Source organism: Symphodus melops, assembly GCF_947650265.1.
Source record: "Symphodus melops genome assembly, chromosome: 12".
Lineage (NCBI taxonomy): Eukaryota > Metazoa > Chordata > Actinopteri > Labriformes > Labridae > Symphodus > Symphodus melops.
In genome coordinates, this window is record NC_136702.1 from 4,132,888 (window position 1) to 4,146,559 (window position 13,672).

Below are 13,672 nucleotides of genomic sequence, written 5' to 3' on the forward strand. Positions count from 1 at the left end.
CATACATGAAACAGCTGTAATTACAGCTGTTCATTAATCTGCACTGTCCCTAATGAATAAATCAATTAACTGTTTTGTCAATTTTGTCAAGAGGAAAAAATATCACTTTTCATATTCAACAGGCCTTGGAAATGAACCCAGAAGCTTGAATTTCTTTAAGGGTAAAGAATGGGAGCCCAAGAAGGATGTGAAGAAGGTGAAGACTTGTCTTTGACAGATGAGCTGCAGACTTGCTCATCGTGTAGTTCCCATCACTGATTCAAAAATCATCGTCAGTTACTTGAGAGTTTGTTTAAGGTAAGATAATAAGGTAATCTAAAAGAGTTATAGACCTTTTTAAACTAATATATTTAGTCCTAAAAATCCCCAAACTCTTCATTTTGTTTGATATGAAAGCCTATTGTATTACAACTTCATCATAACCAAATGTATATGTCAAAATAAGTGTAATCACGTTGGAGACTTTCTGCACGTAGATAAGTATTGTTAAAACAACCTAAATAAGCAGTTAAGCACATAATAACGCTGAGGTTCAGGTTTGACTTAATGCACAAAGGAGGAATTCATGTTTCAATAGCTTCTGATGTCACTTCATCTGTAATGTTGGATTATCATAAACGTCAGAGCAGTGACACGTATCGGGTAAGACAGTCAAGCATTTGGAGCATCGTCACCCAGATGTGTCTGTAACAGCACTGGCAGGAAACCTGTCCTGTTTGAACATAAACTGCAGCCACTCAACAACTGAAGGTCGGAGCTTCAGTTGTATTTAGGAGGGTAGAGGCATTAATACCGTAGGAGCTTTTCTGACATACTGACACAATTTTCCAGGATTTATGACAAAAGAGCCAACAGTTCAACAGTTACATATGTTGTAAAGAAAAAGCAAAAATGCTACCTTCTGCATGTGTCCTTGCTGCGCCTCAGATGTGTGTTTAACTGTCAAATTGAGTATATAAAAACTACATATCTACTTGTGCATTCAACTGCAATACATTTCCTCATATTCAAAAAATGTACAGGTCCCTGTTAAAAACATTTTTGTAATTTCTCATTTCCAAATTTGGATTTTCTTATCTTGCATGATTACGTCGCAGTGACAAATAAAACTTTGAGTAAATGATTAAAGAAGTTCTCTCTGATCGTTGCTCTGTTAGAAAGAACATCATTGCATTCATGTGTGTGCCAACAAAGATTTTTTTGATGAATCTGATTTCATATTTAAGTATTTCAGCAGGTTTCTGGGCTCATTTTGCAGAAGTAACATCAACATTTATAAACAGTAAGAGTTGTTGTCAGATTAAGGACACTTGGAAGTCCATGCCTGCCTGGTGTGTTTTTATTTAACGTTTTGCAACAAAAAAATGCTAATGCAATTGGATTTACTCCAGAAATGAACAAAAGGGGGATAAACTGTTGAAAAGTGAACAGGTGGGAGGATCGTGCTGAGCTCTGCTCTCCTCTCCCTCCCTGCTCTCTGCAGATTCACCACATGGAAACCACATGGCGGAGTCTCTGCGGTGAAGCTGTAAAACCTCGGAAAAACAACAGGCATCTTATCTCCAACACCACTGCTGTTTCTTCTGATTTGCAGTTGATTCTTTCTCAACATTTATTCAAATATTTCATCTTTTTTTGCGGCTGTTTCTTCACGTCAGCAGAAGAAGACGCGTTCGGTTTTGTCTCCTCTCCGCTTGTGCAGCTTGTAATGACTGAGAGAGGAATGCTGCTGCTTTTATATAGGCCTCTAAAAATAACTCACCCCTCACTGCCATCTACAGACGGACTGACAGCCTTCTGCAGCCAATAGCATCTCGGCATTCTCAAAAGCTCCGCCCCCTCCTCCAGTCTCAGCGCCTCCTTAATTGGACGCCAGTGACATCATCAACCCTATTTACCTTATTAGGTCACGCATGAAAGTGACTGACAGCTGGCTCCTCCCCTCGCTCCCTCCCCTCGCGCGCCGGTCGCCTGGATTGCAGCGGGGTCCAGTCTGCTGCTGCAAGCGGAGCAAACCTGGCAACCTGGCAGCATTTACGGGAGACCGATTGGCAATCTGGCAATGCGGAAATAGATCTGGCACCCCCGATCCAGGACTGAGTAGAGAGGCGTGACACAGCGAGCACAGAAGAGAGGGGATTGCATTGACAAAGATATAATAATCAACTCTTTTCCTCCTGTTTTTCCTTTTTTTAAATTAAAGTGCTCAGGTGCGCTCCATCTGCACCGGCTGGGATTTTCCAGCGTTTGTTTCTTTTAATTTGACAAGTCTGAGAAGAGGGAAAAAAGGAGAAGTGCGTTTTTTATTGCGCGGATTCCGGACTTCTTTACTGACTTTTCCTTTTTTTGCATCAAGCATGGATCTGTTGGCGAATTACAGTATTTTCCAGGAACTTCAACTCGTTCATGACACTGGTTATTTCTCTGCGATGCCTTCCCTGGAGGAGAACTGGCAGCAGGTTAGAGATGCGTTTTATTATCTTTTCCGGGAAAGTAAAGGGGGTTTAGAAACTGGGACGAAATGTCACATGTGCGCTGGTTGGTGTTTTCTGAGTGTGTTTTTACTGTTTTGCATCAGTCGAGCGCTCCAGAGCGGCTGCAGAAGCTCCGTGTAGTTGCGTCTTTTTTTTTTTTTTTCCTCGCTCACATGGAGCACGGCGAGGTCCGCTGACAGGAGAAAACATACACACACACACACACACACACACACGCGCGCGCGTAGAGGGGGAGTGGGTGAGAAGGGGGCGGAAAGGGGGGGGGGGGGGGATAGGCTACAGTCAGAGGTTTACGCACCGATGGATGGACTGCGTTTAAAAAAGCGTAAAATCCACGCACCTCCTCACTTTACGCGTAAAATCCCTTAACTGTGGACTGCCTGAAACATTCAGGGTTAATTCAACCTCTGCAGATATGATCGAGCAGGAGCACGTTGTCTTGTGTCACGATCTTGTTCATACTGTTTTAAAAAAGACTTTACACGCCACGTCAAACAGAGGATCCAGGTTAAAATGCTGATTTTTTTTTTTCTTAAAAAGTGTCGATTTTGTCCTCACATTCCCCTCTTATCATTGGTAATTATAAATAATATTGGCTCTAACCATAAATTATAGTTGCATGCTCAATCAGAAAATGCCTTTTTTCTTGTAGAAAATGTTTCAGGATCCAGTGAGGAGGAACATGAACTGTTATTGCCCCTTTAAGTCAATTACCTGCTGCATTTTGACCATAATGGGAACATAACAAGTTTAAGGGGATTTCTTCCTAAAAAGAAAAAAGTTTCCTTAGCATTCTTACAATGTCTGGAGTCTTTGTCTCCTTTTATATTTGTTTGACTTATTGCTGTATTTCATACTGTGAGTGAGAGCAGATTAAAGCTGAAAGTGTAGTGATTTTGTTGTGCAGTCTGAGCTGATGCTGAAGGAGAGAGGGCTGTTTTCAGAGTGACAGATCTGATCGATTGACCACTCTGTCAGCCTGATATGTTTGGATTATCACACACACGCGCACACACACGCACGCTCTCAGACACAGATGCCACAGAAGATGGACACATGCCTAACAGCTAGTGACTTGTTCTTAAATAATATATCCGCATCTGCCACTGTTTGTTTGCAGATAATCCTGCTGAATAATACATTTTCAGCCACTATAGAATATTTACCAGAGTCTGTGTGTGGGTTATTACTTTATTAATATGTAAAGAGAACAGCAGAGTTATGGGTGTTATCTGTATTCCACATGCGAATAAATCATCAGTGTGGTTGGGAGGAGAATCATGGAAAATGTCTCTTTTCGCAAATCTGGAAAGGCATCGTAGACACTCAAATATTCTCTACACCATTTGACTATTATAAGCAGAAAAAGAAAATCAATATTAGAGATGATACAAATCTTTTCCCTGAAGTTTACTCCTTTGAACTGGAGAAGTGAAATCTGTTAATGGTGGCCATCTTCAGCCCCCGTTTGAGAGTTTGCTCTGCCAACTCTTTAAACCAAAGTTGCCCATTAGGTCCCTGTATGGTAAAAAAAACATCTACTCCCATCATGCTATTTGGTAAGTCCAAGGGGTGTATTTAAAATCGGTGGACCACGTGTACCTTTTATACAAATAATCTTGAATGAAGCCCAACCGTCATCCCTCCTCTCTGTCTTACTGACACAAATTCTTACTGCCTCACTCTATTTTTAGTCCAAACAGCTCGGAGTTTCGTCCCCTGTAACCTATTTTTTCTGTCTGTAAGCATGTTGTTAATTGATTGAGAGGTTTTATGGAGTTTCGGGTTTTGATGTCATGTCTCATTTTATGGAGAATGGCTGGAAAAGCTGTTTAAATTGTTGCCTAGAGACAGAAAAGCAGTCCTTGGAAAAAGCAATTCTACTCAGTTTATCCACACTTACATTTGCAGAAAAAACGATTTTACATATTTCAGCCTCGTACAAACACTGAGTTTGAAATTTAACAGCAATACCTGAAGGAGGCAAAAGTTTTGGTATGGTTAAACCAGAAGTGAATGCAGCACCTGTTTTTTTGTTTGTTTAAACTGGCACAGATTGTTGATTTGGATCCCCATTGGCAACAAATAGTGACAACTGAGGTAATGGAGAAAATTGTTCTCTTTGTGAAGTATTAATCGATATTTAATTGTCTGCATGTCAAATACAGACTGGTCTGAGATTCATTTAGCCTAGCTTGGCACAAAAAATAAAACAGAGTAAACTATTTGGCAAACAGTTTTTAAAAAGGGACAATACAACAACATTAAGACTTTCTTATGTCCACACAAACTGTAAAGCTCCTTCATTATTGACTGGTGGTGAAAAACCCAAATGGAATTATTAATACCGCTGAACCCTTAGCCCCTTTTAGCTTGTTGTTTTTGGTTATAAAGGAGCAGTAATTACATCTTTTGGTTTCAGTGTTGCATTTTACTCTACTTGTGGGAGACCTCAACAGAAAAGTTCGACAGTATATTTGGGATGGTAAGTATCGGCTTAGACAGATTCAGACAGATTGAAAAACGTTTTTGCATTTGTGTTAGAAGGTTAATTTAATGAGCAAATAGTTAAACTAAAAGTAAACAGCCCTCACGATGTTGTGCTCAGTAGCTAGCTAAAGATGCAACAAGTTAAGAAACAATTCAAGCTCATGGTGGACTAATTTCCCCCTGTTTCTTAAGCTAGTAATTCGTCTCTAATGGAAGTTTGTGTTTAATTAACTAACTTTAATTAGCTAACAACATCTTGGACCTGAAATGAAGCTGATATGTGACTCTACTGCCTTTAGTTTGAGTCCCATATGGGGAGTTGTTTTTATTTTCTCCAAAGATAGATATTAGGATGCAGGCGCAGAGTGGACAGTTCTGTTTTATTGGTGTATGGAAGAACACAGACAGAAACATGTATTATCAACAGTGGGGACACACTATCAGGGAGAACACACATTAGCTTACATGCTTGGCCTATAATATGTTGCTGGATGTTTAGGCTTAGATGGAAACCATGTATGTCGGCATGAATTTGAAGTTGCATGTCTTTCTGCTTACATTGTAATTCCTCTGCCCTAAAGACCAGCGACACAGTAAAATCTATGATTTACATGGTTTAATGGGCAAAGAGCTAACAGAAAACAAATCCCCAAGTGCGGTGGATATTTTTTCTGCTAGCTAGCTAGCAAAAGATCCAGAAAGTCATGCAGTTTTTTTTAAGTTGTCCAGGGATTGTGCTAGGCTATAGGATCTAGCCTGAACTGACCAAACAGGAAGCTAGAATGAACTGAGAAAATAAGCTGATATACGTTTTCTCATTTATGCAAATGCTTTGAGGGTCTATTCCGTCATGTATTTAGCTTAGAAAATGCATCCATTTCATTAATACAAAATACTGTCTCCATAACAGAGAAAAAAGACAAGTTTTCTCAAATTGACCTGCACTCAAAAAAACGAGACGAAGACACACACACACACACACACACACACACACACACACACACACACACACACACACACACACACACACACACACACACACACACACACACACACACACAGTGCGAACAGACGCACCCACATATTTTCCACTCTTGTTCCCTCTGTCTCCCTCCATCCCCTCATTCACTACATCACACACACACACACACACACACACACACACACACACACACACACACACACACACACACACACACTGACACACACACACACCACACACACATGCTCGGCTGGCATGCACTAATGGAAAGCTATGGTCTGGCAGGACTCATCCCGCCACTTTCGACAGTAATTGGCCGTTTGCTGTCAGACTGACCGAGCAACACACACACACACAAACACACACACACAAATACACACACACACGCATACACACAAACAAACAAACAACAAGATTTGTGTGTGTCATTTATCTTCCATGTCTGTCGCTATCATGCTCCTGGTCTTTGTTTCCTCTTACAGGCTTCTTTTATCAGCTGCTTTGCATCATGGCTAAACATGTGGAAAACACACACACACACACACACACACACACACACACACACACACACACACACACACACACATACATACACACACACACACTCTCTCTCTCTCTCTCCTCTCTCTCTCTCTCTCTCTCTCTCTCTCTCTCTCTCTCTCTCTCTGCTGTCTATCAGCCTTGTTGCCTCTGACAGCACTAGCCCATGTTCTGCATATAATTGCTGCATCTTTGTAGGTTGGGAATGATGTGACGGGCTTTAGGGATTTGTGTGTGTTTGTGTGAAGTGTCCAAGGATAAAATGGCGAACCCAGGCTTCCCAATTAGACATAATCCATTTATTTCAAAGCGGAGCCACGCCAAAGTCCGTTGAGTTAGTGTGGAAAATAGATAGAATGAAAGCTAAGGCTATGTGGAGGTGAAAACTGATGCAGAGGTTCAGGTGTTTACTGGGTTGTTGTTGCCTAAAGATCTCTGTTTAAATATTCAAATGCTGCATGCAGGTATCCAGCCTATAGCAGTGCTTTACACAGTCTGATTCTCTCACCATCTCTCTCTCATCTTGTCTCTTAATTTGTGTGCTCGGTGTGTCTGTAGATCTTCTCAAGCTGATTGATTTATTTGCTGCGGGGGTCGTTACAGCACGAAGCCTCCAACCAGCTCCGTGTTACTGATACACACAGTCTCCATTATGCCCTGCAAGCCTGCAGCCTGCATCTCTCAGGAGTGCATTCTGTCAGTGTTGTACATACAGCATTTTATGAACCCAGTACTCATTGTAGCTCTCAGCATAGTATGTCCAGTCCCTAGCTCTGCATTACAAAAAGGTAGCTCATTTCACTAATACATTTTTTTTAGTAATTATAATCCGATTGGAGAGGTGTACAACACTGCCTTACAAGTTAAATCCAGACAAAAAGAATGTCCTTAATGTACCTAAATTTGACAAAACATTGCATTAGTTTAAGTCAGGGAGTTTCATTGTCATTTTAATTTATTATATGTGAAATCTTTATTTACTTTTCTAACGACTAACAGGATACATATCGCCATATTGTTGTTGCAAAGCCAAGAGTATCATCATATATTTCTGAAAATGCTTTTTTCAAAATACACCACCAAAATCAATTGAGCTCACACCTTGTATGGAAATCGCTCTCTGGACATACTGTTTTTTGGAATCTGTACTGTAGAAGTTTAGATTTTTTTTGAATTTGTGTTAAGTTGAGGCCTCTCCAAAAATGACCCAAGATCTTTATCAAAACAATCACGACAAACCGAGCTTTGCAGCTTCTTACGTGCGTGTGTCCATTGTTTTCATTTCCCCTCGTGTCTTGCTAACCTGTTAACCTACTGAAGGACCTCCGCAAGAGCTGTGCTTTCTCTATGTCAGACCCTCTCTCTCTCTCTCTTACTTTCTCTCTCTTCTCCCTGTGGCTTCAGGCTGGCCCTGGGAAGTTTGACAAGATAATGAATTGCCATGCATGCTGCAGTTTTTCACATTTCACAGCCCAGTAACTCTGTATGTAGGGACCGGGGGAGGATGGATGAAGGGGATGAGGGGTGATGGTTAGAGAAAGTGGAGGATGAGAAGCAAACAAAACACCAGCAGAGGTAAGAGGAATAAATGCAGGTGGAAGTTAGTCAGGGAAGAGGACACCCCCCCCCCCCACCCCCACACACACACACACTATTAAAACCCTGTCTTCATTGTGTCTCTTTTGCCATTCTTCCTGTGTTACCACAGACTTGCACACACACACACACACACACACACACACACACACACACACACACACATGCAGTTATGTAATTGTCTGTGGTGCGCAGCTGCTTCCTCATAGCAGACAAAAAAAAGACAAGTGAGAAAAAACAATGGAAAAAACGGAGAGAAGAGACAACAGGAAGGTGGAAGAGCAACAGAGGAAGACATAAAACAGAGAGATGAAGACAGGAAGAAACAGAGAAAGGCCTCATTGAAGTATCAGGGAATATGCTTATAAGGGCAAATTAAATGGAATGTATCCTGTAACTCCTGGGACTCATTGTGCTGGTTTAAAAACTGAATTATAACATTGGTACAACATAATTCTAGTGCTGGAATGATCCAGAAGTTTTCTTGAGTTTGCTAATCTGTCTGCAATTTTTAAACAGTTAGGGAAAAAACCTGAGACCCACTGGCTATTTTCCAATTGGCTGTTATTTCATTTGAACATAACCCAGCAGAACCATCTGTCTTAATGTGTCAGCTAAGATTGACTGGCAACCTGTGCAGGGTGACCTCCCTCCACCAATTGCATGCTGGGAATGATTACATCCCACTGTGACTCTTGACAAGCTTTATGAGAAGTGGATGGATCAAAGTATGATTTATAAGCACCTAGTTATGAAGCATTTTGATGTCACCCTATTATTGGTCATAATTTATTTAACCTTTATTTATCCTATTGAGGTTAAAAACATCTTTTCAAGGGAGTCCTGAAGGTGTGAAATGGACATTTGCATTCATGACTTCAGAAAAATGGCAGAAAAACAAAAGAAGCTATAAAAAAAGTCAGATGTTTAAAAACAGAAGCCTTCAGTGACAGACCTGTGTCTTCACTTTTTACAGTGTGGAAACTGGTGCCAATATTTTCCTCCTTATGAGCCGCTCTAATCACTGCATTCATTCACTTTCTTTTTTATCGTTCTCCCAAACACACACACAGTTATTGTTCTTTCCTCATAATTTGAAATCACTCAAGTCGAACACACACACACACACACACACACACATACACTCCCGCCCTAGAGCCCATAATTCAGTAAGTGAATAAGGCGTTCAGTCTACGGTGGCAGAGATTAGATAAGAAAGTGAGCAGTCAGGCTGCTGCGGCAGGAAAGCAGAACAAATGAACTGCACTGGTGATGGAGAGGGAGCTTTTACTGTGAAAACCATCGGCCTGATCTTTCAAGATGAGTGCTTCTCTATGGAGGGCAGCTCTCCAGCACTATTCACCACAGAGGCTGATTACTACAGTTTACAAGATTTACCCATTCATCTCTCCATGCCTGCAGAACACTGTGGATATCAGCTATTGTGAAGTGAATCATCCTACTGCGTGCGTCATGAATGGCTTATATATGTATTGATTTTCCCGTATTTATTATAGTGCAACATTGGAGGAAATGTGCTTGTTTGCTATGTGATCTGCTGTCAGATGAGAACATGTACATCAGTGTCTTCTCTTTAGTTAGCAGAAGTGTTTGGACTAGCTTAGCGAGAGAGTAAAGACACGGCTTTAAGGAAAGTGACGCTTCTACTAACTGTACAGCTTGAATCTACATCTCCTCTGTTTCGAGGATGCCAAAGTATATGAGAAGAAGGTGCCTGGTTGTAAGTCAAAGCTTGATCCTTTGTTACGTATTCTCTTTGCACTTAGTCTATAAGATAGTTTAAGAGCTCTGAGATGGAACTTCTGGGTATCATCTGCATAAAACGTTAATTTAGCTACTAGATCTATTGGTCGTAATCATTGCATCATCAATAAAAGTTTCAATAGAAACATTGTAATCAGTGTATCAGAAGAAAGGAAGTAAATCTTTGTTAAAACTATTTCAACTTGGCGGGGAACTAAAGAATTGCATTGATTACATGAGTGGCAAAGTTGACAGTTTTCTTGGTAGATTAATTAATTATCTCTTCTTAAATGTTTTTTGACACATTAAAGTATGCTCCTGACTCACCACAAGCTGCTCTTATACGATAACAAAAATGTAACAGTAAAAGAAAGGAAAGTCCAAAATGTTAATCAGTTTTTGTTTTTGCTTTTCATTTTATGTTGCATTTCCTGAGGTCAGTTTTTAAACAGTTAAAAGTACAAATACATTCAATAATTGTAATTCCATTTCAAGTCCTTTTTTTTTAATTTTAACTAAACCAAGAACATTTTAAATTCACTGAAGATTGTCCGTAACATCTGTGGATTAGGTATTACATTTTAACTTTGAAAATGACCCAAACATGTAGTTCTGCATGTTTCATAAAGCTGTATCTCCAAATTATGGATCCATTGTATAATGAACCTCTCAGGAGGTATTGTACTGATCTAATTTCTGTTATAAAACTGGATTTTTTTTTTGGCTCAAACACAAATACCCTCTTGGTGATCGCAGGCAGATTTGTGTTGACACACACACACACACACACACACAGGTGTGTTGTGTTTTGTGTGTCTGTGTCTCTACATCCTGCTGAGCCAGTGTTTGCAGACTGATTGGCTCAGGGATAAAGCCTTATGACCTGGAATTCATCCAACCCTCTCTCTCTCTCTCTCTCTCTCTCTCTCTCTCTCTCTCTCTCTCTCATTTCATGTCTGTCCGTCTTTTCTTCTCCCTCCCTCCCCCCCTCCCTCCCTGTCAGCCCCCCCCTTCCCCAAACATCCTTTTGTTTATGTACATTTTGATTTTGCACGCCTTAAAAACTTTGAATGAATAGAAAAAAGCCTAAATATAGCTGATTTTTTCTTTCTTGTGGTCTGAGTCGGCAGAGAGAAGAAGAAATAAAGGCTGATTGAACACATTTTCCAAATAAACAATGACTGTGTAGGACTTACTTCCTCTTCTTTTCTGTCTTCCTTTTCTTCTCAAAGTTTGTAAAGGAGTGTAAAGGAGACACACTTGTAATTAAAACAACGTAAAAAGCAGCCGTTGCACTTATTATAATGTACAAAAGGGGTTACTGCTGCTCTTTTTAAAGTGGTTTTAGTTAGAATCTAACCATCGCTCCGTTTAATTAACAAACACATTCAAATTTCACTCTGCTGAATTATTTTGCCCGTTTGTTTTAATATCAGCACATCTGGACGGAAACACGCCCTCTTCCTGCCTCTTTAGTTCTCAGCTCCTGTGAAAACCAACATCCACCAGAGTACACACACACACACGCACACACACACACACACACACACGCACACACACACACACACACACACACACACACACACAGGCAGTACATGTGACTCCTGTGTGTGTGTGTGTGTGCGTGTGTGTGTTTGGATAATGACATCATTCATAGTGTGCAGAGGATGTTGACAGTGGCAGAGGAAGCGAGTGTCTCTGTGTGTGCTACCCTGACCAGGCTTACAGTTGGCAGTGAACCTCCCAGCATACACACAAACAAACACACTTGCTGCTGGTTTTCATAAAGGGCTGGTAGACTTCAGTAGGAAATTAGATCCTGGTCCCTTTTAAAGCGATAGTCTTTAAAGCGAGTCATAGAATTTGTTGTAGACCAACGCTACAAACAGATGAAAACATTGCTCCATGTACTTTGTTAAGAAGAAACTATAGACTCCAGCAATAGTAATGTGAATTTGTAGTGTTTCCCTCATCATTATATAATCCCAGGAAGTCAAACCATGAACAGTTTTAATCGTGATTATTCACAAAATAATTATTTCACAATTTGAAATTTAAAATAGCTGGGCTGTACTTCACTTTACTTGCTGTTTGAATTAAACCGTGCTTTTATTTTGAAATGAAGTAAGGACTTTCTCGTGGATCAAAGGTTAGGACAATAACTAAGCAAGGAAAAAGGAACTTCTACGGATCAAAAACTAAATGAAAAGCTGAACCATTTAGTAAATCTGGATGACTGAAAGTGTGAAACCCTTGTGCATGCTGGAGGATGTAAATATCATGAGATTTCCAGTTTGCAAAGCCACAAGCGGTGCCCACATGTGCCAGTATTTGCCACTGTAATCCTTAGAATTGAAAACAATACAAACATATTCAATTCAATTGTAATGTTTTTTTATGCTAAATTATGTCTCATTATTGTTTAAATTCATGTGGACTTTGCTCTATTTGATTAACATATCGATAAAGATGATCGTAAACATAAGAGAAAAACTAATTCTGATGTTTGTTCTGATATTGAGTAAAACCTGCAGGGGATTATTATTCCTAGTGTAAACTGATGGCACAGTTATTATCTTGTCATCAGAGCAAAGAGCTTAAATGTCAATATGCAATAATGTTGAACTGTTGCCTCAGAGCTTTAATGAAGTGTGTCTGCATGAAACCAGCACTTGTGCAAGACTTTCATTAGGGATGTCAAATCGTCTCAGGGCATTTGAGCTTAATATACTGTGTGTGTCTGTGTGTGTGTGTGTCTGTGTGTGTGTGTGTGTGTGTGTGTGTGTCTGTGTGTGTGTCTGTGTGTGTGTGTGTGTGCATGTTTGTCTGTGTGTGTAAAATGTCAGTGTTGAGATACAACAAAAGACAGAGTTGCAAAGATGGAGCGTGCTAGCGTTCCGGTGCGCCTTTCTGCCTGAATGCATAGTGTGTGTGTGTGTGTGTGTGTGCGTGTGTGTGTGTGTGTGTCTGCAGATTGGGACACAGTAAATGGGTCAGATGCAGCGGAGGAGGATGACCTTGGGAATTTGTCCTGTTTTTCTTCCCGAGTTGCTGCAGACACAGTTCTTTGTCTCGGAGATGGAGAGAGATAGAAACACAGTGACAGCAGAAACAAGAGTCTGCTTCAACTGTTCTATTGTCTTAAGTTGGAAGCACTCAATTGAGGATTTAAATATGATGTTGCCCCTCAGATCATCCTGTCCACGTGTTTAATTTTTGAGCTGTGTTTTGTTTCTCTTGTGCGTGATACCCAGTCCTCCCAAAGATGTCACTCACGGGTCAACAGGTGCTCAAATATGCTCTGAGGCAAAGAAGAAGACCCTCCATCTATTGTAAACAGACGTTATTAGGGCTAAATTATAAACATTTTACAAAAATTCCTCATTAAAAACATTATTCTAACGAGGGAGTCGCACTGATATTTAAACTATAAATGTGACCTGGCTGAGTGGACTCTAAAGCTCCACCCTGCAAACATCAGAACAACTCCATTCAGTCACATGGCCTTCGGCTGTGATTGGAGCATAATCATCATAGTTCACTAGTTCATAGTTTTCTTTCCAAATCTTTCTCACTCATTTATTTTGAGTATAATGCAAAGTCTGTACAGTATGTGTAATGTGCATTATTATCTTCACTCTTCAGTCCCGAGACAAATTCCCTATGGAGACATAGAAGTTTACCGTATTGTATCGTCATGTGTTGTATAAGAGGTAATGCACAGTACACTGGGTTGTCCAGGTTCCATCTCATTTGATCACATCTCCTTTGGCCAGCTGTCTTTGATGTCACTGCATTAGTATGT

General features: G+C 40.4%; 1 protein-coding gene across 1 annotated transcript in view; it reads left to right on the forward strand.

The window, feature by feature from the left end:
* Positions 1–1,974: 1,974 nt before the first annotated feature.
* The window catches only part of klf7b (Kruppel like factor 7b), a 66,292-nt gene continuing 54,594 nt past the window's right edge, over positions 1,975–13,672 (forward strand). Inside the window, exon 1 of the mRNA XM_079356738.1 lies at positions 1,975–2,459. Coding sequence (XP_079212864.1) covers positions 2,358–2,459 — 102 coding nt within the window. The 5' untranslated portion in view covers positions 1,975–2,357. The remainder of the gene's footprint in view (positions 2,460–13,672) is intronic.